The sequence below is a fragment of the Triturus cristatus genome, chromosome 3_1 (genome assembly GCF_964204655.1).
Source record: "Triturus cristatus chromosome 3_1, aTriCri1.1, whole genome shotgun sequence".
In the NCBI taxonomy this organism is placed as follows: domain Eukaryota; kingdom Metazoa; phylum Chordata; class Amphibia; order Caudata; family Salamandridae; genus Triturus; species Triturus cristatus.
Genome location: NC_140583.1, coordinates 232,377,168 through 232,402,044, shown reverse-complemented (window position 1 = coordinate 232,402,044; position 24,877 = coordinate 232,377,168). Strand labels below are relative to the sequence as shown.

Sequence of the window (24,877 nt, the reverse complement as noted above, 5' to 3'; positions counted from 1 at the left end):
ACCCAATGGCGCATTTGGACAATGTCTTGCCTATATTGGCTTCAGCAAAGCCCACAAAAAGTGGATCACTCATTCTGTCCTAATGAGTGCAGTCGCTGTAATAAAACATAGCATGCCTATATGCTAGTCTAGTAGTACAAGACTGTCCCCTATCAAAGGTATATACCACATTGGGTCGGAACAATGGGCTCACAACAAACTAACTCATCCTGTTAGAAAACATAGGTGGATGAACAGAGGGCCTGAAGTTCTCCAATCCTACAAGCTGAAGTAATTGCCATCAGCTTTCTTCAAAGTATTCAGTCAAACTGGCCAACTCTGCATCAAATATATATGCCATTAAGAAAATCAATACAAGATTCATATTCTAGTGATAGACAATGAATGGAGTAAGAGGAATCAAGTAAAGTAAACCTTTTAGAAAATCACTTTAGGTGATTTAAGCAAGAATAGCTTGTCAGGAAGACACATGAAGGCAGACAAGGTAGGCAAACAGCCCTTAACTGAAGCCAATGCCAGCACCCTGCTGTGCAAGAAAAAGCTTGGATTTAAAAGCAACTGGGGCCTTCCACCTTTCATTACTGAAGTCTGTGTCAACGACTTGCATACATAGATTTTGTATTGGGTTTCCTGATAGCCAAGTTGACGTCCGCAACTACATCAGGGAGGCAAAAGTACTTTAGCTGGCACTGCTCAACCTCCATACGTGTATCCATAGCATTTTAGAACTGGGGTGAATGGAGGACCATACCATCCACCTACAAAAGCAGATCCATCTTGTGCAGGAGAGGTACCGGTGGCCAAAATCTTCCCGCACATTCAGAAGAATGTTCAACACAAGTGGAATCTGTGGAAACACACCTAGAGCAGGCCATGATACCTGCTGAACATTAAGACATCACCATGGTTACCACTAAGAAGGAATAGTATCGCATAAAACTAAGGACACTTCCTATGTTGGACCGTGCAAAAGAGATGCACAAATGTATACCCCAACAAAAGAGGCCTTGTGCCGCCAAGTCACCCATACGGGCAACATAACCCAGCGAGGAGGAATCCATGACAGCGGTAGCCTGAATCTAGGAAACAATTGAAAGGCCAACCCACCACACAGCCAAGGAGTCTACCCACCAGTGATGATTTGATTGGAACATCAGCACATCCGCCCAGAGGCTCCCTTGATGCTGAAGCTTCTGTTTCTGCAGGCACCAATAAAGGGCTGTCTTGCATCATTTGCTGTGGGGCACTACAATACTCTGAAGAGGAGAGCCTCCATGTGAGCCATGCCCAGTATCTCTCCTATGAAGGTTGATCTCTGCGTTGGAGTGACGTGAGACTTCTGGGGGTTGACAAAGTTCAAAATGTGGGGTGGAGTCATTGTGCACTGAAAGTGTTCCATGACTAACGCAGGGGACTTCTCTTTAGAAATACAGGGACTTCTCAACATGCCAGTGAGGTTCCCACAAATGGCAGCACTTTGGGAGAGATCCAGATTATTTAGCCTTAGACATCTGCCCTTCTTGGGGACCGATATGTAAACTGAGTAAAGTCTGTTGCTAATCTCATCCAGGAGGTCCCACTTTCAGCTTCAATATCAATCGATGCATAAGCTGAAGAGGACATCCTGGTAGAGGGAGAGCAGGCTGTACGGAGCAGAAAGGGTAGTGTGCTGTCCAAGTAGATTAACCGGATGACACAACAATCTATTGTGATAGTCTCACAACTGAGAGAAAAGTGGAAGAATTACCCACATGCCAGAGGTTTTGAGGTAGCAGAGCTGGCAAAGGATGGAGGAGGCTGAATCTGCTACTGGTGATAGCATCCACTAGATTTATACATGCTCCAGAATGAGAAATACAGTTTTTATGGGCGTTTGGATCAGCAGCAAAAGATGTATTGGCCAGGACTCCATTGTCCCGAAATAGCTTCAGAACCTCCTTCATTTTGTGGAACTGCGGAGGTTAGGCCTAGTGATCAAACCGTAGTACTGTGGTTCTTGAAACGTTCGAGGGATGTACGTCTTCTGTCTGAACAGCTGCTTATCATCAAAGGGTATGTCCATGAGGGTTTCCTGGACATCTCCTGCGACACCAGTGGAACACATTCAAGCGTACTGGTGCAGCATGTTAGCTAAACCAATTAATCAAGTCACAGTTCTAGTCCAGGCCACACATCACAATTTGTTTGGAATCATACAAACTTTTATTGAGCAAATTGACACACAGCTTTTTCACATGGTCTAGTAAGACGGTGACTACGTTTTTGCCAATAAGGCATCGACATATCGATGTTTTTCAGAGGGCAGAGGCAAAGACTACAGCCCAGAGAGTCCAGATTTTGATCCTCTATAAGGAGGTGACATTGGCTAGGCATTTGGCTTCAGTTTTGAGGAAGAAGCTTTAACTTCGAACCCTTCTGGAGAGGGGCGAGATGACAAATTGTGGGACACAGCCAGATTTAGAACTGTTAGGCCCGAAAAGGGCTTCTTCTATAAAGCCATGGCCGACTTCTAGAACAGTCTCTTTAAATGGGACTAAGGACTCTACCAATGAATACAAGGGTTGTATAATCTATGTTAAAATGTTACGACTTGGTCCCAATACTTCTGCTTTTCATACCACAGTAGTGAATAAAGAGACTTCATCAAAAGGAGGACAGAAGGGTAAGGTTGTCCCTTTCTGGTGAAGTACCCAGCAACTTGCATTTTCTAAATGAAGATACAGATCAGTTTTATAGTGGGGAAGAGGTAATCAGCCTCTGGACACATTTGGCCAGGGCCATAATCCTGATTATGCACTGAAAGGGCATCTAACACGGAGCTAAACAATTCTACTATCCAGGTGACTCTCTAAGCTCTAGGACACTGTTCCACCAATGATTCATCACCAAAACATGCCTTTACTTTCACTTTTGCCAATTGGATAATTTTGTCGGACTTCAAAGGCTTTGAACGCAGCATTGTAGCCAACTGTTCAGACAATGTCTATGTTGACACTGAAGGAGGCTCTGACAAAGCCGCAGACAGCACCCTGGCAGATTTCAATGACTTCTTAGGTGCTGAAGCACATTGAGCGTGGAGTTAAAGGTACCTCAGTCAGAGCTGCCAGAGTTCACCAAAACACAGGGACTGGGCTTACCCATAGGAGAATAGCCCAGGGGGTTTAGGAGCCCTTCGGAATAAATCCAGCATTGCCAGCTGGAAAGATTTGACCTGAGCAGGACCAGTTAAAGGAACCAGGAACTCCAGACCTTATTTTCTTTAATGTCTGGATTTTTTTGTGTCGATAAGTAAGAGTGCGGTATTGAGAAATCGCTTGAAACAGCATGTGAGTGGGACAGTTTCTTCATGCAAGACAATTTATTCTTCTTGTGGTACTTTTTATGTTTTATCTGTGGGAAGATCTTTTTGTAGGAGACTAGCATAAGTCAAAGGGGAATGCTTTGGCACATCCTGTGGGTCTTAACAAAAAACACTTGGCCTCCTGCTTCCTAATAGCTTTAGAGAGCAATGAAGTGCATGAGCTGCATTTCACGGCATCTGGTTCTGAGCTGAAATACTACATGCAGATGTTGTGCAAGATTTAGAAGAGCATTTTCTTGAGGCATCTGTAAAAGGTCTTTCACCCTGAGATTTCTGGAGGACACATTTGACCAAGTCGCTGTCAAAATAGTCAAAATATTGAGGGATTTTGGAAGTAAAGCTGCAAGAGGGCCCCAAACCAGCTTCTAACAGGAAGAAAACAGGACACATTTGGCTCCTAAAGAACAACTTACTTACCTCTGGTAAAGCCTTATCTGGTAAAGATTCTACCTAGCAGTAGATTCCTTACCTTTGAATATTGCACAGGTGTCAGACTCAAACTGAAAAATCTTGAGCAGTACCTCTGTGTGCCAGTAGGTGGCAGCAATTTGAATCGTAGTTGTTGCACGCACCGGATGTGATGTGAGCAGTGCCTATATAAGTGCCACCCCAGCACGCTGACATCAGTTTCTTTACATGACTGCTTCCGCCAGAAGGCTGATTGACCAGTGTGTAGATGCTTAGGGCCTACAGGGATTTCTGAGAGTGAGGAACCAGTTTGCAGAACAGGGAGAATGGGTGGGTCTATATGGAATCGGTGACTCGATGGAGTCTGTTTTACCAATGGTAAGTAACTTGTTCATCTGATCAAGGTATCTAGCCATAGATTCCTCATGTTAGAATTGACACCAAAGCAATACTTCCCCAGAGATGGGTCTACTAACAGACTCAGACCAAAAAGTCCTGAAGGACCGAACTGGTAAACAGCCCGTCATGACGGACCTGGCTGACAAGGCAACAGTGTTTGGCACACACGTACAAGGATGCCCACGTAGCAGTTTGACAGATGTCAAAGACAAACTCCACAAGCTAATGCAGTAGACACAGCTTTGGTGGAATGAGCCCGCAAACCCTTAGGGAGATGCTTCTTGGCTAATGCACCTCAGATGTTTATGCATAGTACAATTCACCTGCAGCAGCATGCACTGTGGGGGCCAGCAGAGTGTCGAGCCGGAGCCGTGCCAGAGGGTCCCTGGGCTACAGGCACTGGGACCGCGCTGACCGACGCACCGCTGTGGAGGCTCGCAGCGCACAGGCTCCAGTGAAGCGGGTCGCTGGGGGTCGGCATGCACTGTGGGTGCTCAGGGTGCACTCAATGCACCAAGGATTAGCGCATCCGGAGTGGACTAAGTGCTCGGGTTCATGGGTACATCAACTGCCAGTGCATAGTGCATTAAATGACTGAATGCGGAGGTTTAGGGTGCACATGCTACCACAACTCACGGCTCACTCACTGAAGAAGAAAGGAGGCAAAGAGGAAAAGAATCTGAAGTATACTCTTTACGCCTTTTTTGCATGGTTTACATTTGCATTCAAACCCTTCTCTCCACAGCTGATCCTGATTTTTGAGGGAGCGTTGTACCTGCGGCACTGGTTCCTTTCAGCATCCACTTTTCATGCCAGGTGGCCTGACTTGGACCCTACAATTTAAGATGCGGATTGTGGATTCTCAAATTACGCACAAAACGCCTGATTGCCACTCTGCTGGGGGGGGGGGGGGGGGGGGACTGCAAGCCCCAAGATCCATCGCTCTCCCAGGAGGGAGGAGCGAGACCACCTCTCTTGGCCCTGCTCCCCAGGACCACCTCGGTTAAGACACTGCTGGCCCTTTATTATGAGTTAATGCCTGCTCTGCATCGAATCTAGGGATCAGCTCCAGTGGATTCTTAGGAAGCAAAGCGGGGCAAGCATAAGCAGTGAGGACGTCTAGACTGTTAAAATCTGCTCCTGCGAAGAGTCCTGTATTTCCCCCTTGACATAACAGACTGGGCTGATCCCCTGCCCCTCTTCTGATAAACTATTTACCGATCTTTGCATGCCAATGTTTATAGTCATTTAGCAACTGTACCCCTGTATTGTTTAGTAGATCACGATAGACCGGGCTTAAGTGTGAGTGTTGTGGGTCCTAGTGAGAGGGACACTTTTAGACTTGCCCTAGGTTCACAATGGGGAAACGTACTTGTGCTGCTAAACAGTCTCGCGAAAAAATAACCTCTTCAATGCTACCCACAACATCTATTGACAGAATGTTACATAGGGCAATAGGGGTGGTAACTTCAGAAATTGAACTTACCGAAAGGTGCCTGTCCCTAACCCCAGATCTTTGCCCTCCGTTGACTGACCAATCCACCTACAAAACCCCTACTCCAACTTCATCACCCCGAATAGATTTGCCCCAGCCATCCCCAAGAGAAGAACCCGCCCCTGAAACAGAAATTCGCAAGAGGGGGGGGGGGGGGGGGGGAGTGCCACCCATATTTATGGGAAATGCAAATAAACAAGTGGGGGGGCACCAAAGAGTAAGAAAGCTAAAGGAGGGCTCACAACTAGTGTGGTTACTTCCAATGCAGTAAGAGATTGCAGTGTTAACACCCAAACTGACTTGGTATATCCATTCTGGGAGCAGAATATGGTTGGAGATTTATTGGTTGCCTCTCTAGTTGATCGTATACGCAAATTAGAGACACTGGGGGGCATTGGGCCAGCAAATATGGGTAATAACCCAATGCAACATATCTTGAGGGGGACTGACTTTAGTTGCCAGGCAGACTTTTCAGGCCTGACACCCGCAGATCATCCGGGGATCCTAAGGAGCCAGGACTCCACTACCACACGTGGCCCTAGTTGGCCCAGTAATCAAATTAACAGGAGTGATAAAACTGTTAAGACGCCTCTACTAAGACTAGGTCAACAGCAGGACCCATGCTCACACGACCCATACAACAAGCAGGAATTCTAACTCTGAGGCAAGGAGCAACAGCTTAGCTTACACCATGCAGAATGGAAACAAAAACATTACTTCTCTACCAGGGCCCAGTGACCCCAGAGAAGGGTACGGGGGAGAGAGAGTATAGTGGGTAGCACAGAAGTAACAAATCAACCCACTATAAATCTACCCCCAGCCGTATCTCCTTATGTCATCGTGCTAACAGGGGTACCAGTGCTTAAAAATGGCCAGCGAGAGTCATAGCTGTATCTTGGGAATAAAAGCCTGTTTTGTCTGGCAAGGTATAGACGGTTTTTCTACAACACGGCAGGAGAAATTCTAATGGTCCGTAGAGTTGGATGGGTGGGAAACAGCCATAAGACGAAGCAGGGAGACTGTGTTGTTAATAAACTTGAGAAATACTCGGACCATAAGTTGGTTATTAGCCCAGGAACAAAGCCCCCAAAAACCCTGCACTGAGATTGAGATTCAAGCGCTACCATTAGACCATTCTTATCCACGCTATCATGTACCAGATTGGGCCAGTACCTTTTTAGACCCTGTTAGACTATCACTGAACCACCAGAATAATGGTTGTAGGTATCCCCCATTCAGACCCCTGCTCTTCAGTGTACCTGTAAGGAATAGATTTGAGGGCCCTGAAGAGGTGAATTGACAAAAAGGGGGGAGGGGAGGGGAACAGGTCTGGGTATGAGAATAACGGGGTATTATGGTGAATTAGAGGAGCACATAGGGGACCATCTAGGCCAGTCCATTAGCCCTGGGGTGGGGACAGTTATACGGGATGTGGCCATGACAATGCAGCAGGTAAATCGGTGACATGACAAGGCAAAGGGCAAAGTACCAAGGTCTACCAGCCTCTTTAACCCCTGCTGCTCTAAAATCCAGTGAGGTGGCGTTAAGACAATCTACTAGGATAATGGGCAATTTCCCCATGGCTGTAACAGGGGGCACACAAATAGCAGGTAGCCATGCTCTTGACGTCCCTATTGACAAAAAGAATCTAGGAAGGAAGTTAAAAGGCCTGTCCTGGAATGTTGCCGGCCTGAAAGTAAACTGTCTTGTTCTAACTGGGGACTTTTCGTGGACCAGTTTGATATTTGCCTGTATCAGGAAACATGGGCACAGCAAGATTCTTTCAGGGTGGGGTTTGCGTCATTCACCATCCCAGCCACCTCGGGAAGGAGGGGTATACCGTCTGGGGGTTTATGTATTTGTGTAGGCTCACAACTTGGCTGTCCAGCAAAACAGTTGGACTCTATGTCCAATGATATCCAATGAGTGGTACTTAGCTTCCCCACCAAGCTGCAATCAATATCTACTTCCGCCCGGTTAGTGAGCAAGGAATCTCCAACTGAGTGCTTTTATTCCCACAGTCCCCCCTACTACATGGGTGATAGTGGGGGGGAGATTTTAATTGTCAATTCGTGCCCTTACCAGATATGGCTGACACAATCCATACCAAGGAGGATGCATACTGGTTAATTCCTGAGCCGCAAATTCCCCCATAAAGGCTTGGTCTCCGCTAGCAACCCAGATCAATGCATTTACTTTGACTCACTCCTTGAGAGCATGTAATGGTCGCACAGTCTCGGACACACCAGGGAACTTAACATTCAACAAAGAAGGCCAAGAATCCATCCTGGATTACATTCTAATGGAGACAAGGCTATGGCACAGAGTTCTCGACTTTGTAGTCCTTCTACGTCATGACAGCGACCACAATGCTTTATCCCTGGTATTGGAATTGCCGGATTTAGGAGGTGCTTTGACCACCAGCACCCCTGCAGATAATAGATTAACGCTCTCAAACAATGGGAAAATAATAAAATGGGAGGCAATACAGCAGTCACAAGGAAAGCTGTCTGCATTATATGCAGCAGTAGTCCCGGCCTTAATAGAACTAAGAAGTGGCTGCTTCAGCGGATATCGTGTATTCTATAAATAAAATTGCAAAGATGCATGCAGGGTTGACATCCAAGCTGACCGATGTATTTTATCCAGAGATGCGTACCAAGGGGGAAAAAACGGCAACCCAATCATGGTTAAATGATAGCTGCAGCAAGGCCAAACGGGCTCTATTGGAGGCCATTAAAGTCAAAGATAAGTCACTTACTAAACAGTTGAGGGCGCTGTACAAAGACTACACGCCTAACAAAAGAGACATGGGAATTCGATTGATGGGAGGCCCTAAAAATTGCCCTATCCACCAAAGACTCAAATAAGTTCTGGTCCATAGTCAGCACAGGCAGTAGCGAGGGTAAGCCAGGAGTAGAACCCAATATCACAACAGAAGCGTGGGACGTGCACTTTCAGGCCCTGTACACAATAAAGAAAATTCCGGACTCCTATGTTCCTTCATCTGTAACTCTGTTTAGGGTCAATCATTTAGAAGCTACAGAGTTTACTTTGCTAGCAGTGATAAATGCGATAAATAACCTCCCTCCCCCCCCGGTAAATCACCAGGACCAGATAAGATCCCGGGGGACCTTTTCCGACATGAACCGAAAATCTGGGGACACTATTTACAGGTTTTATTCAATGCCGTCTTGAAGGGCATGCCGATCCCTGAAACCTGGGCTGGGGCAGAAAATGTCCCAATTTTTTAAAAAGCTTCTCCTCTCCTGCCAGCCAACTACAGACCAATCAGTCTTATTGACGTCACACAAAAACTCTTTGCAAGGGTAATTCTTGATCACCTTCAGAGGTGGATGGACAATCACGAGATATTAAGTCCATATCAGGCTGGATTCAGGAAGACCACTTCCACCATTGACCAAATATATAGACTTCAACTTATATTTTGGAAAAAGGTGAGAATGGAGGGTGGCAGCCTCTATTTGATTTTCGTGGATCTTAAGATGGCTTTTGATTTGGTGTCCAGGGCAAAGTTATGGGAGGTACTTAGAGAAATGGGGATCCCCCCTTACCTGTTGAGCTTACTCATAAGATACTCATAAGATTGCATGAATGCAATTTTGCCCAGGTAGGGTGTGGGAAAAGAGGACACCTGACCTAACGATTTTCGGTTGACAGAGGAGTAAGGCAGGGCTGTGTGCTCGCACCGACCCTGTCCTGCCTCTTTGTCAATGTATTGATTGCCCAACTCATCGAGGTCAGGGACAACGATGCCACCAAACTGGTAGGTACTAAGGTCCCGGCAATGATGTTTGCCGATGAAACCCTCCTAATGACAAAATACCCTATGAGGGTCTTGGACAGCTTTGCCACCTTTTGCAATAATAGGGGGTTGGAGATCAATACTCAGAAGACAAAGTTTATAATCTTCAATCCACCTAAAACATTGCGTTCCAACCCCAGTTTAGATGGCACCATGCTGGACAGGGTGACGTTATTTGAATACCTAGTGGTCACCCTGACAGAAAACATGGAGTGGGGCCCACAAATTGCTACGGCTAAGCTTAAGCTAGCCCAGACTACTGGAGGTATTATTAAACTACTGAGAAAATCTTTCTCCAAAACTGCTGGGCCTATAGTGGAGATCTACAAGATGCAAGCCAGGGGTGCCACATTGTATGGGGCTGAATTATGGGGGCACTGTTGTGGTGGAGAAGTGAGTAAAGTGGAAAACAGTTTTGTGAGACAGATTTTGGGTATCCCCTCCAGTACCCCCCTCATCCCCCTACGGCTGGATTTAGGAATTAGACCAATCGGGGAGGAGATAGGTCTTGGACCCCTAACCTTTTGGCATAGACTGTGGGTGATGCCTGAACTGGCGTTCTACAGAGCGGAACAAAAGGAGATATTGAGCTTTCCAGGAGTAGCAAAAATCCCTTGGTTTATCTATATATAAAAAAAGAATGTAGCAGGCTCGGAAAACCAAGCCTGTGGAGTAACCCAGAGGAAGCGTGTTCTGCTATCTCCTGTTCCTAAGTAGTAATAGCCTACCGAATGAGCAAGCTAGCAGAGGTGCAAGGGAATCTGTCCATAGGAAATCTGACGGTTACATTTTTATCCTAGAAGGACGAGTATTTATTTGAGCCCTTTTCAGATGACATTTATCCATCCCTGGCAAGAAAATTATATGTCCAGTTCAGACTGAGCACCCTGCCGCTCCGTGTCTTTTACTGTAAATGGACAGGCACGACCCGGCGAGCGTGTCCAGCCTGTAATGGGAGGAAGAGTCAGAGCTACATGTCATCTTTTTCTGCCCTGCCTACAAACTAGCGAGAAAACATTGGCTTGCACCACTATTTAGGAATTTAGGGTTTGTACATTGTATAGAGGCATTCAGGGTTTTAAAGGCACGATACCTGCAAACCGATTGTATTTGCTGTATCGCGATTTTTGACCTCAATGTGGCGTAGGTGCTGGACCTCTGTACATATGCCTGTCCAGCAACAAATAGCAAACCGTTTTGGAATTTCTAGGTTTTTTCCTTTAACTTATTTTTAAAATATTTTATCACTTTTAACCTTAAAATCAATTGAGTTTTTATTGTTTTAAAATGTGTAAATTTCTTGTCCCTATGGCGGCCGCAACAAAATTATAATGAATTGCTATTTCCATGCCTATCTCATGAAATTTTTAAAGATACTTACATTAACAGCATTCCTATTGCTACTCCGGATGGGTTTTACTAGGAGTCTGTCTTTCTAACCCACTGCTTCTTGTGCTTCACACAACTTGCTTATGTAATTCAACGCGTCAACTGGACTTAGTTATGTGTTGGTGTATATACTTTTTTTTTAACCTGAATTATTGAGGTGGTGTAATTATATTTTTGTAAAGAAGACTGTTTTAAACTGTTATGAATTGTAATGCCTTGTTTACTGTGAGTATACTTTTATGGTATAGACCGAAATAAGGCTTCTGAACTGAACAATCCACCTGGAGATGGTCTGTTTCTGCACTGTCTTCCACTTCTTCACTCCAGTGAACCCAAAAAAAGAGCTGATCATCCACCCGGTGGTCTTTGATGCCATCATTATAGAACAACAACTCTATTTTGGGATCCAAGCATGGTGTCTCTCTTCCTCCTAGGAGGGGTGAGGCGGCGCACAGAAGGTCAGTAGCGTGATGCTTTGGCCGACATGGAGAGGTGTCACAACCTTCATCAGAAAAGAGGCACGGGATCGTAAAACCAGTTTCTCTGGGAAGGAACTGGTGTATGGACGTTGAATAGAAAGAGCCTGCATGTACCTAGTTGACCCTCCTGGCTGATGAGATGGCCACCAAAAAAACTGTTTTGATGGACAAGAGTCTTAGAGGGCAGCTATGAATGGGTTCAAAAAGGAGTACACAGCAAATAGGTTAAAACTAAATTTAGATCCCACTGGGGAAAAACAAAAGGTTTGGGAGGAAAAAGGCTGAAGTCCTTTAAATAAACGTGCCAATAGGTGAATTAAACAGGGAGGGTTGGTCCAACAACTGAGAGAAAGCAGAGATGGTCCAAAAAATCCCTTTACTGTGAGCAGAGCAAGTCCTTTCAGGACTATAGACAAATCAAACAGCAACCATTAAGACAAGGGTATTCAGAAAGTGGATTAACATGTTTTTCAGCACACCAAGCCACAAGCTTGTCCCAGTGGCAGGCGATGAATGCCTGGCTGCCAAGATGATCTCATATACTTCTGTTGAGGTAGCCTGATCAGAGGAGTGATCCTGATGCTCAGAAAATTGGGATACAATACTCTGTGCCCAATTCGGAGTCACTAGGATGACGAAATGAGCCTCTGGGCGAGCATCATCATGGAAACTCCAATGTGCAGAAGTGCGGACACTACACATTCCCGGTGGTGGCAAATAGATCTAACCAAGGTTCTACCCAGTCACGGAAGAGAACTTGTACCACCTCTGGATGGAGACGCCATTTGCGGCTGAGATTGTCTGCCCTGACTTCAGAGAGCCCGCCAGGTGTTGTAAGACCAGAAAACTGTCCTGATGTTTCAGTCATGTCCAGAGGAACAGGGCATCCTGTAACAGGGTCTACGACCCCACTCCGCCCCGTTTGTTGCAGTACCACATGGCAGTAGTGCGGTCCATGAACACATGAACCAGTCTTACATTGATGTTATATTGTTACTTCAATTTATATTGTGTGCAAATCACCCCAGGGGCGGAGGCTGCAGATGAGATGGGCAGCGGTGTTCTGCACAAGTTGAAATTTAGATAACAGCGTCTCATTTACGGAGGCCAGCAATGAATTACCATACTCTAGTCGACTAACAACCAGAGCCTGCACCATTGCGTTCTTCAGTGATTGTGGAAGGAAAGGGAAAACTCAACTCAGCAAGCTCATTGTGTACAAGCAGATGCCGATGATAGACACAGTCTTCTCTTTCCATACGAGGGCTTGGTCCAAACGAACACCAAGATTTTTTTTATCATTTTATTGGGCGGTAGGGGCCACACCAAGTTCTGAGAGCCACCAATTGGAGGTCCAATGCTGTTGGGCCTTGCCAAATAGCATAATCTTCATTTTACCAATATTCAGCTGGAGGTAGCTTTCTCTCATACAGCTGGCAATTGCTTTCACCCCAGCTGAGAAGTGTATTTTCGCTATGGTCAGATCTTCATCTAAAGACATTATTAGCTGCATAGCACAGAAAATCAAATCCAAAAGCTTTGATTAACCTGGCTAGGGGGGCAACATAGATGTTAAGAAGAACAGGGCTAAGACACGAGCCCTGCGGTACCGCCTTGTCCAGCTTCATGGTGCAGGATTTGTAAGAACCCAAGGTGATAGTCTGTGCTCTCCTGGTAAGAAAATCACGGACCACTGGAGCTCTGTGCCGTGGATTTCAATCTGTTGGAGCCTTCGAATCACCCTAGGGTGCAACACAGTGTCAAACGCCACAGACTAGTCCAGTAGCACATGCAAAGATGAAATATTAGCGTCAAGGGAGCATCCTACATGGTCAGTGACTGCAACAAAGGCTGTCTATGTACTGAGAAATTGTCGGAACCCAGATTGCAATGGGTCCCGAATCCTGTTGACCGTGACATAATCCATAAGTTGTTCATTAATTTGCCCTTCCAGCAGCTTGTCCAATAAAGGAAGGCGCGAGATAGGTCGATATTAGGTTAGATCCATAGATGACATAGTGGCCTTCTTTTGAATAGGTATCACTTGAGCTGCTTTCCGAACCAAGGGAATTTTCCTGGAGCTCACTGATAGATTGAATAGTGAGCATACAGCAGGCACAAGCTGATTGGATACAGCAACAGAGATGCAAGGGGGACAGATGTCCAGAAGAGATGCAGATTTTGCTGAGGAGAGCGTTTTCTGAATGAACTTAAGCGAGAAAGCACTAAACTTGCTTAAGCTAGTGGCACATTCAGAAGAAGGAAAGTTGGTATTAGTCTCCTCGCGTATCCGAATAAATTCACTAGAGAAACTCGGATAGATGACTTTGATTTTGCCTTCAAAGTGATTAGCCAGCGAATCACAAAGCTTGTGTTACCGGGTATTTCTTGGGAACAAGCACATGGGTTTACAAATGCATTAAGTACTTGAAATAACGCTTTAGAAGAGCTCCTTGCCAAGAGAATCTGATTAGAGAAATAAAACATCCGGGTTCTTTTGATGTTACGATGGTATGCCGTTAAAGATGCATTTATTGGCTATGGAATTGGTCTGGCACCATCTTCTCTCCAGTTTTTACAGGAGGGTTTCTCTACATTCAATTTAGTTAATTACCAGAGAGCATGGGTTTTGTGTTTAGAAACGGGGCCAGGTTTAAGAGGGGCACCTTGTCAAAAGCCCCATCTAAGGCTGTATGCTGTTCAAGTAGCGCTTGATCAACATCTAGATATACAGATGTGATAGTGAACTCATTCTTCAGCGTAGAAGTCCTGGGTAACTTTTTGCCAGTGTCTCGATAGATTTTTATGGTCCTTATTTTAACCTTCACCATTGTTTTGGGAATCTGGAAACAGATTAATGAATGGTCCGTCCAGAGTTAAGGGTGGAGGAGATTCACAGGTTTGGGATATGGAATTAGTAAAGATGAAACAATGTATGCCCCGCAACAGGAGTAGGTCCATACACTTTCTGATGTAAGCCAAGCAAGGCTAAATTTGAAATAAGCTGTTTAACCTCCGTTTTTTGGGAATCTTCACCATGATAATTAATGTCAGAACATGAGTTGCAATGTATTTCCTAAGGTGCTGACAACTTCTGTTTGGGCCCTGGCGGACGGTACACTAATGCACTTTTCCAACAGTCCTTGGAGGAAAGTTTGAGCTTAAAAACACAAATCTGAGCCCAGTCCACATGGAGAGTGTTTATGAGTGAGAGTTTAATAGCATCTTTAAAAACAATAGCTATTCCGCCACCTGTTTTGTCTGTCCGATCTAAGCATACAATAATTGTCTGGGATGGCCACAGTAATAGCTGGTAAGCCAGATGACCTCAGCCAAACATGACGACAAAGTACAAACAATGAAGCAATTGCTCAACCCAGCTGGTCTGTCATGTCCAGTCTGCAGCGTATTGTGAACTTTGCAGCATCCCTGCTATCGGCAATAGCCTGGGTAAGGATGGCTCGGGCTTCCTACGAGACCATGGGTAGCACTTGTAAAACAGAGTCTCATACTGTGTGGGTATACAATCCTAAGAGGAACATGGGTGTTCACTGACTGCAGGGCAAGGCTGGTAGAAGACAAAATCTTATTACCTGTTGTCCAGCCTCTTGGATTCCTTGTCCGATGGTGTAATAAGGACCGTAACATTGTTGACTTTGAACATGGAGGTCTGCACCACCTATCTCTCATGACTGGTGTGCTGGGTGAGGAAAGTTGGATCCACAGGAACGGGGCAGTGGGCGATAGTCCCTTACACAGGGGCGCCTGCTCAGGGCTTGGCGGGTACTCGTTGGCCTCTTCCTTCACTGCACCGGAACTGCTTTCCACCACCATTATACAAACCTTCACTGTAATGACTTGGAACGTCAATGGGCTCCTGGACTGCATTGAGAGGGGTGTACATCGACACCGCAGCAATTCTGATGCTACAGGAAACGCACCTGAAGGGTAAAAACTGCCCATTTCTTACCCAACGGGGTGAGGACAGGTTGCGCCACGCTGGGTATTCCCAGGGCTCTAGAGGGGTAGCTATATATTTTGTTTTTTACATGGCCCTGCCCTTGGTGGTGACCAGAGTATCTTATGATACGCAAAGGTGCTATGTGATCATGGGGGGATTCCTAGAAGGTACCGCCTACAATGTTGTCTGTACATGTCAATATCCCATGCATTAGCTGGCTCTGCACCGACAACTCTTCTGAAACTTTTATTTACTTTGCCGTAGGAGGGTAACAATTGTTGGGTGGCTACTTCAATGGTATCCTGACCGACCAAGACTCCCAGGGACCTACCGGAGCTCCACAAAGGACAGCGCTGGGCAAATGTTTTGGGGTCTCAGCAACGTTTGGAGAATTTGGAATACTACGTTTTAGGCTTTACTCATGTCCCAGCATATGGCAGCTTAATGCTTGGATCTTGATGAACAATCTCTCTCTTATCTAATAACTCAACTTAAATGCTAAGGTACTGCTATTCACCTTCGGAAAGTTTTGCCTCGCCTGGTTACCCGGACCAGCGCTGCTTCATCCCGCACAGGAGTATGCAACACTGTATCAGAAGAGTTAATCTGGCATTGGCTCGGTTCCGCTCCCTAAGCGGGTCTCATGCGCATAGATTTTGAGAAGGATTTTGAAACTCTGCATTTGCATTACTTAAAATGAGCTTCGGCCCACACTATCTAACCTACATTAATTATCTATGCAACTGCTCAGGTAAGAGTCAATGAAGCCATGTCGCCCAAATTTTCCATCCGAAGGGGCACCAGACAGGGTTACCCCCGGTCACCTCTTATATTTGCCTTGCCCATAGAGCCCCTGGCAGTCTCGATACGCTGTGACGCACAGGCATAGGGTTTTCACTGGGGCCTTGTGACGCAAGACTGGATTGCCCTTTACGCAGACAATGTCCTTTTGTTATCTCAACCCGTCATCACAGGGCTCCGCTTGTGCCAGGTTCTGACCTCCTTCAAGTCAGCCGCTGGGCTACGGTTCAACAGGGACAAATCTCTCCTGGTCTCCTACGTGGAGACCAATAAAAAGAGACCTGGCAATCCGGACTCTCCATAGGTTGCCTACAGCTTCCTTTACCCAAGTCACACATATTATGGGTACCAGAACTTACCTGCGGCTTGAATCTTCATCCCTTGGTCCTGCGGTCTCAAGAGGATTTGCCCAAATGGCATAGGTTGCCCCTTAATCTCATGGACATAATAACCTTGTTTAAAATGACGATACTCATCCAGTTGCTATATGCACTCCAGAAAGTCGCCCTTTGGATCCCACAGACTTGGTTTAGTAGCCTAGCGACGTCCAGAAACAGTTCCTATGGACACTTATGATGGTGGGCTGGCCATGGCAGACAGCCACCGCTACTACTTGGCCACACACACCTTAGTAGTAAATGATTGACTCCATGGGGATTGGGAAGACCCAGCGTATCAAGGAGAACAGGCCCTAATCAATGGGATAGACAATATAACAGATGTCCTTTATAGGTCACCCATCCCGGAATGTCTCTCTGAAATGCCTACGGTGGTATTCCAAGACTGAAGGGCACAGCAGAACTGGACTGGCTCGGAGGATCACTCGGGCCACCAGTTGTCGAGTCTGGATAGTTTTCGGAGATGGGACCAAATCGGGACTGTGCATCTGGGAGGAAAATCACATCAAATCCTTCCAGGATCTTCAGATCGAATTCCACATGCACAAATCCTTATTCTTTCAGTACTTACAAACTCTCTCTGTATACCCGGAGACGCTGGGTGATGACCACAAATACAGCCCAATGGAAGCACGCCTCCTTACGAGTCCGCTGGGGAATGATGGGATCTCTCGAATATACAAGACTTTAGTTATACACTCCCCTTTGGAGCCCGAATGGGATTTCTATCACAGGGCTTGGGTCCGCCTGGGCATAAGCCAGTAATGGTCTCAAATAACCACCAAACTTTCTGGAGTGGGTTCACATATCGAAACCAACCCCAGATTATTGGTCCGTGGGATTCCCGAGGACATAGGAGCCCCCCCCGGGGGGGGGGGGGGGGGGGGGGGGGGGGAAGAACACTGGTGGGGTTGGACACGCAGCTGATCAAGCGTGATGCTGCCAAACACTGGAGATCCCCCAATGGGTCATCTCTCACGAGTTGGAAGAGGGGCATGGACTGGGTCGCTAAACAGGAAAAAATAATTTATAAAGCATGTGGCTACCCACGCAAGTATGACAAGGTTTGGACTAAATGGAGGGCTTACCATAGCATTATGGGTGAAGCAGATAAGGACAACCACGAATGCCTGGGACTTAAGCCTTACAGGCCTGCGGAGGGAAATGTGTTTTGTGAAAGAAAATATGTATTTTATGCCTTTTTGTCAAGAGCCAAATTACCCATGTCAAAACCTAATAAACATTTTACAATTTAAAAAAAATCCAATTGGCAAATCCATTGCCATATGGTCCCGCTGGTTGACCTACACCGCATGGAAATTTGGAAAGCTCTAATGGTCCCACCTAAAGACAATGGTGAACCCCTGACCAAGGTGGAGGGGGAAGAAACATATGGACCACACACACACTGCATCTTTTCGCCTATCTTTGAAACAAGGCCAGGGCAGACGACTACATTTACTTTGGTGAGAAATGGAATACAGTGGTATGTGAGGAAATTGGGGTCACATTGTGATGAGACGGGTATAATGGCATTGTTAATTTGGTAGGTCAAATATATTATTAGCATCTACAGATATGTTTATTTTATGCTAACAGTCTTGCCTGTGTTTGGATGTGTGCAGAAAAAATATTTGAAAGATAAAGACAGGTGTACTAAGATTTCCATACCCACATTGATTATCTCAACAATTCATCATGGTAGCCTGTAACAAGGACAACTGAATTTGGGAACAAATGTTGATGCTGCATCATGCCAAACATGCAACTTGCAATGAGGAGTAGTGGTTGTGGCGTCTTGTCATTTTATGGTGCTTACCTGGGAGAGGTTTAGGAGGTGGCAACTTTGGATTGCTGCTCGGAGTATGAACACTGCAGATCTTAATAAATCCAGCCATCAGCATAATCAGGGCAATCCCCATCAGCAGCACTGCCCACCAGTGAGCCTGAAAGGAAATTGTGAACACTCAACTTTTGTTTTTAATTTACAAAGCAGTAAAACATGCATTTTAGTGCCTGGGTATTCTATCTCGGACTACCAGGAAAATAACAGTTTTTTAAAGGCAGTGCGTAGAAAATACAACTGCATCGAGGGTTGTGGAAAACATTTATCAGACAAGAACAGTGTTATACGTTGACATCACTCAGGTAAAATTGTTCCATTTTTAAAACTAACAGTTAGCATAACAAGGTGAACTATGTCATATAACTTTACTCACAGTTAAGACATCGGAGAAAGTTACATGTTATGTTGTACAGATTTGTAGAGGGCACTATCATCCAGATGGGTTACCTGGTGCTTAGTATAACATAGCACTGGAAGTACTACTTACATTGCAACTTCCCCTGTATGTTTCGTCAATTGAATGGGTTGACACCTGTACTAATCTGCAACCCATGGTGAACTGAAATACTGTATTTAGTAACTGCTTTCTGTGTCTCTTTGGAAAAATGCAATCAAATTTGTTTGGAAAAAACACAAACCATGCCACTGCATTCAGATCAGTGGAAAATACATTGTGGCTCACAGCAGATGATATCCCGAGTACACCGTACGTATGTGATCCCTACCCCTTCCACCTCTGCAAAAGATTATCTTCTTGGGTGATGTAAAGATAGAGAGGCTGATTTTCTCAATTTAGAGTTTGGGTGGCCAGGAAAATACAAGTGGCAGAGATTCTGGTACAACCTTCCAACTGTTCCCTGAGATTTGCCTACTAGGCTTATAAAATGGCTAGGAAGAGATCTAGAAAGACGTTGCCTTTGTTCTTGATAGGCACAGGATTGCTGACTGGAGAAGGGGTGCGTCTAGATGGTCACCGGCGAGTACGAGACGGTGAGAGCGCTGGGATCCCATAAGAATGAGGCTGGCCAGATTAATGTCGGGAAAGCTTTCCAATCAGTTCAGGCTAGGAGTTCAGATGCCCACCTGGCCCCTGTGAGAGACTTGTTTTTCAGTGGCTAGCGGTCTGACTGCGGAAATGCCCCATTGCTGTGTGCAGTTAGTTTGCTTTCAAACAAGAGAGAAGAAACAAAACCTGACAGAGGAGATGGCTAAGTCTCCCGAGGCTCTTTCCAGCAGATTTCCAAAGTATTATGATGGACGTTGTATGTCATCTCTCATTTAATGTTGATGGAAAAGTTACTTACCTTCGTTAACGATATATCTGTAAGAAACATAGGTTAGTTATAGATTTCTTACCTTAGAATTACCCCCAGGCGTCAGACTGGATCTGGAAATGTTTTCGTCAGCGGTACCCCTGCGCGTTGGAAGGTGGCGTCGGTCGACTGAGTGTTCGGCGGCGGCGTGGTCGCCGGGATGACGTCACTGTAGCTACATAGACTCCGCCCTCGCGTGCGGACGTCAGTTCTGTACACGACTTTCCACGCCAGAAGCACACAACTAGGGCCCTGAAAGGAAATCCTTAACCGTAGAAGTCAGAACGGGGAGAGTGTGGCGGTAAGGAATCTATAACTAACTTATGTTTCTTACAGATATATCGTTACCAAAGGTAAGTAACTTGTTCATCTGAAAGAAACACTTAGTTATAGATTCCTTACCTTGAATAGATATCCCAGCAATACCAACCCCGGAGGTAGTTCTGCGAACCAAGTTCACACCAGAAAGTCCCGGAGAACAGAATGGCCAAAGAACCAGTCTCTCCGGACTTGGCTGCCCAGGCAGTAGTGTTTGGTGAACGTGTGCAGCGATGCCCACGTAGCTGCCTGACCGATATCATTTAGGGGAACTCCGCGTCCCAAAGCAGTAGTAACTGCCTTCGCCCTGGTGGAAAGGGCGCGCAGTCCCACTGGAGGCTCCTTCTGTGCCAAAGAAAAGCAGGCTTTGATGCACAGAACAACCCACCTGAAGATGGTCTGTTTATGCACAGCCCGCCCTTTCCTAGCACCCATGTAACCAACAAAGAGTTGGTTGTCCACCCGGAATTGTTTGGTGCGATCCAAGTAGAAGGAAAGCGCGCGTTTTGGATCCAGATGGTGGTGCCTCTCTTCTTCTTTCAAAGGATGCGGAAAGAAGGTGGGCAAAGTAATGGTTTGGCCAATGTGGAAAGAAGTAACCACCTTGAGAAGAAAGGAAGGTCTTGTTCTAAGGACAACCTTGTCTGGATGGACAGCCAGAAAGGGAGGCTTGGAAGAAAGAGCTTGTAGCTCACTCACCCTTCGTGCAGAGGTGATGGCCACCAGAAAGGCAGTTATCAGAGTGAGAAGTCTGAGAGGACAGTTATGTAGCGGCTCAAAGGGAGCGCACATAAGATAGGTAAGAACCAAATTAAAGTCCCACTGAGGCATTACGAGTAATGCCCTTAAGGAATCTATTTACAAGAGGGGACTTCAAAAGAGAAGGCTAGTCAGAAAGCCTAAGAAAGGCTGTAATGGAAGAGAGGTACCCTTTAGAGTGCCCAGAGCAGAATCCTACTGGGCCAAAGAAAGGAGGAACAAGAGAACCTCAGAAAGAGGGGCGGAAAGGGGATCCACAGCCTTTGCTGTGCATCATGCCACAAATTTGTTCCATCTGCAGGCGTATACCGTCTTAGTGGAGGGTCGCCTGGCTGCCAAGATCACATCGCAGACTTCGGAAGGCAGGTCAAATGATGTCAACTACCGCCGCTCAATCTCCACGCAAGGAAGTGGAGGCTGGACAGGTTCGGGTGGAGGACCGTCCCCTGCTGCTGCGACAGAAGATCCTCCAGAAAAGGCAGTCGGATCGGAGGATCGATGGCCATGTTGAGCAGCTCGGGATACCAGACTCTTCGTGCCAAATCCGGAGCTACAAGAATGACTTGGGCCCGGTCGCGCTTGATCTTCTTCAGCACTCAGTATAGGCGGAAAGGCATATAGAAGACCACAACGCCACTCGCGACGAAAAGCGTGGCCAAGCAAGTGCTGCCTTGGAAATGTCAACGTGCAGACATTGCGCGTTCTCTTCGGTGGCGAATAGATCTAACTAAGGCTCTCCCCACTGTTGAAAGAGACCTTGCGCCACCTCTGAGTAAAGACGCCATTCATCATGCACCTGCGGCTGAGTTCATCCGCCCTGGCGTTCAGAGAACCTGCCAGGTGTCGAACTACCAGGGAAATGCCCTGATGTTCCAGCCAAGTCCAGAGACAGAGGGCCCACGACCCCACCCCGCCTTGTTTGTTGCAGTACCACATGGCGGTGGTGTTGTCCGTGAACACCTGCACTACTCTTGCCCGGACAGAGGGAACGAATGGTTCGAGTGCAAGACTAATCGCCCGAAGCTCCAGAAGGTTGACATGGAGCCCGGACTCTGCCGGAGACCAGAGGCCTCTGATCTCCACTTCCCCCATGTGGCCGCCCCATGTCAGAAGAGATGCATCGGTCACAACTGTGAACTCTGGTTAGGGAACGGAGAGGGATCTGCCGTTGACCCAATCATGGTTCGTGAGCCACCACCGCAGTTGGTATGCAGTGCCCTCTGAGATCTGGACTCAGACAGGTTCCCCTGATGCTGTGCCGCCTGGAACTTCAGGTCCCACTGCTGAGCCCGCATATACCATCTGGTATGATCCACCAGCAGGATGCAGGAGGCCATCAAGCCCAGTAGCCGGAGGGTCATCCTGACCGAAACCCGGGATAAAGGCTGAAAGATCTGAATCATAGCCTGAATATCCCGCACTCGCTGTTCAGGAGGATAGACCCGAAACTGCGTTGTGTCCAGTACAGCTCCGATGAAGAGCAGCTTCTGAGAGGGAGTCAGGTGTGACTTCGGCACTTTGATGGAGAACCCCAGAGAATGCAGGAGGTCGGACGTAGTCTGGAGGTGGGAGACGACTGCCTGGTGCGAGCCCGCCTTCTACAACTAGTCGTGGAGATAGTGGAAGACTGGAACTCCTGATCTGCAACCACAGCCATCACTTTTGTGATCATCAGAGGGGTGCTGGTAAGGCCAAAAGGGAGCACGGTAAACTGAAAATGCTCGTGGCCTACTGTGAACCGTAGGTAACGCCGGTGGGCCGGCAGGACGGAGATGTGAAAACAAATGTCCTGCAAGTCCAACGCTACCATCCAGTCTCCGGGGTTGAGGGCCGACAGGACCAGAGCCAAGGTCAACATTTTGAATTACTCCTTCTGGAGGAAGCGATTGACGTTCCTGAGATCCAAGATAGGACGCAGGACTTTGTCCTTCTTGGGCACCAGAAAGCAGTCAGAATATCAACCAACCAAGACATACTTCTGGGGCAGGAACTCGTTCGATGGTGCCCTTGGCCAAGAGAGCCATAACTTCCTGTTGGAGAAGGGCCAGATGATCCCCAGACATTCGATGGTACTGAGATGGAATGGAGGGGAGGGGGGGGGGGGGTGAGGGGATAGTAGTTTTGCAGGTGAGGGAGTAGCCCCTTCGGACTATCCGCGAAACCCACCTGTCCAACGTTATGGTATGCCAGTGGGGAAGATGGTGAATTGTGCCACCCACTGGCGTGTGATGGGCCTGAAAGGTCGGACTAGGAGGGTTTGGAGGGTGCTGCAGAGGGGGCGGTGGTGGACTGTCCTGCCCGCTGGCCCCCAGAACCACGTCAGTGGTTCCCACATCCCCGGCCGCGCTGGGGCTGAAAAGCTTGCGCCGGCCTGTGGCCCTGGAAGGAACGTGGTGGGGCACCCCTTCCGTAGCCATAAAAGGGGCAAAAAGCAGACAGCAAGGGGCATGTGGTGGAGAGGCCCAAGGACTTGGCTGTAGCCAGAGAGTCCTTGAGGCGCTCTAGCGCAGTGTCTGCTTTGTCGACGAACAGGCGACGGGCATCAAAGGACATGTCCATCAGGGTGTTCTGGACATCCCCAGAAAAGCCAGTCAACCTCAGCCAGGCATAGAGTTGAAGGGATACCAACATCGAAATCATCCTACCCAGCGAGTCGGCGGTGTCAGGTTCACAGCGTATGGTAAACTTTGCTTAGTCTCTCCCCTTGGCAACTGCATGGGAGAGCACGGTCCGGGCCTCCTCCGGACCCTGGGGCAGCACCTGCGCCAACGTATCCCACACAGAGTGGGAATAAGTGCCCAACACACATGCAGTGTCTTCCCAGGTTGGTCCAGCTTTTTTGATTCCCTATCAGGTGGAGCATTAGGGAATGTGCCTTTGGACGTGGAGGCTTGGACCACCAAGCTCTCAGGGGTGGGGTGTTGGGAGAGGAAAGTGGGGTCGCCCAGGGCCGGGCAGTGGTGTCGGGCAATCATCCACAGGAGCCCATGTGTTGGGCCTCGACCAGGTGCCCAAAAGGATGTATGTCAGTGCTTCATTGAACAGCAGCAGGGGCTCCGGAGAGCTCGCTGCCGGCTGATGCACCTCGGTCAGGAGGTTAGTCCAGACTGCCACCGTAGGTAGCTCGAGGTGGAGAGCCTCGGCCGACCTATGCAACACCATTGCGTATGACGCTCACTCCTCCGTAGCCACGGTAGGAGGAGACAACATGCCTAGGTCTGGGGAGGTATCCAGACCACTGGAATATCCCAGTTCCTCTCTCCAGTCCGGATCATAATCCAAACGGTCGGGTAAAGGGTCTCCAGACCCCTTTCAGTCTTCCTCGCCCTCCTCTGGCTGCCAATCTGGCTGAAAAAGCCAGGGTGGAACACAGGCACAAAAGTACCCGTCAGTGCCGGATCTGGCATCAGTGTCCACATCGGTGGTCCAGCCGACACCGATTGCGGACGTGGTGCCGGTGGAAGTGTTACGAGGTCAACCGGCACCGATCCGGATCCAGGCCTGGATCCAAGGGGGCCCTGCGGTGCAGAGGCCGAAGCCACCGGTGTCGAAGGCCTGGGGCCCCCAGCCGAGTCCGCATGGCCGCAAAGGTGCGCCGGCGGACTTGGGCTGCCCAAAGATGGCATGCTTCACTTAGTAGAATTGACGAAGCTGGGCAGGGGTCGCTCCTGGTCCCGGGAAGGGAGGGCCGGAGTTGACCCTGTAGGCTCCGCATGGGGAGCCATGGGAGGGGCACTACCCGCACCCTTCGCCGCGTCGGCCTGGGTAAAGTCGAAGAGCGACGATGATTCTTAGACTTCTTCTTATGCTTCAAATTACCTGACCCTCGACTTCCCACGCGACCGGGACCTTGAGCGACGCGGAGCCGACTGCCGAGCCTCGAGTAGCTTTCGGGACCACTCCCGCAAAGACTTCAGGGCCATAGTTTGGCAGTCGGAGCACAACTTGGGGTCATGGTCGCGCTCCAGGCAGTAGAGGCACACGCGGTGCGGATCCGGCACCAACATCAGTCGGTGACTGGAACTGCATGCCTTGAAGCCGGGCATCCCTCATGCACCAGGAGCCGATGGACTCAAAAAACAAAGTCGACAAAAGTCGCAAAAAAGTCAGTCAAAAAGTGACTG

At 47.7% G+C, this 24,877-nt stretch overlaps 1 protein-coding gene across 1 annotated transcript in view; it reads right to left on the bottom strand.

Moving 5' to 3' along the window:
- Positions 1–24,877, bottom strand: part of ADAM10 (ADAM metallopeptidase domain 10) — a 508,880-nt gene that overhangs the window by 8,265 nt on the left and 475,738 nt on the right. The window contains exon 15 of the mRNA XM_085643752.1: positions 18,337–18,463. Coding sequence (XP_085499878.1) covers positions 18,337–18,463 — 127 coding nt within the window. The remainder of the gene's footprint in view (positions 1–18,336; positions 18,464–24,877) is intronic.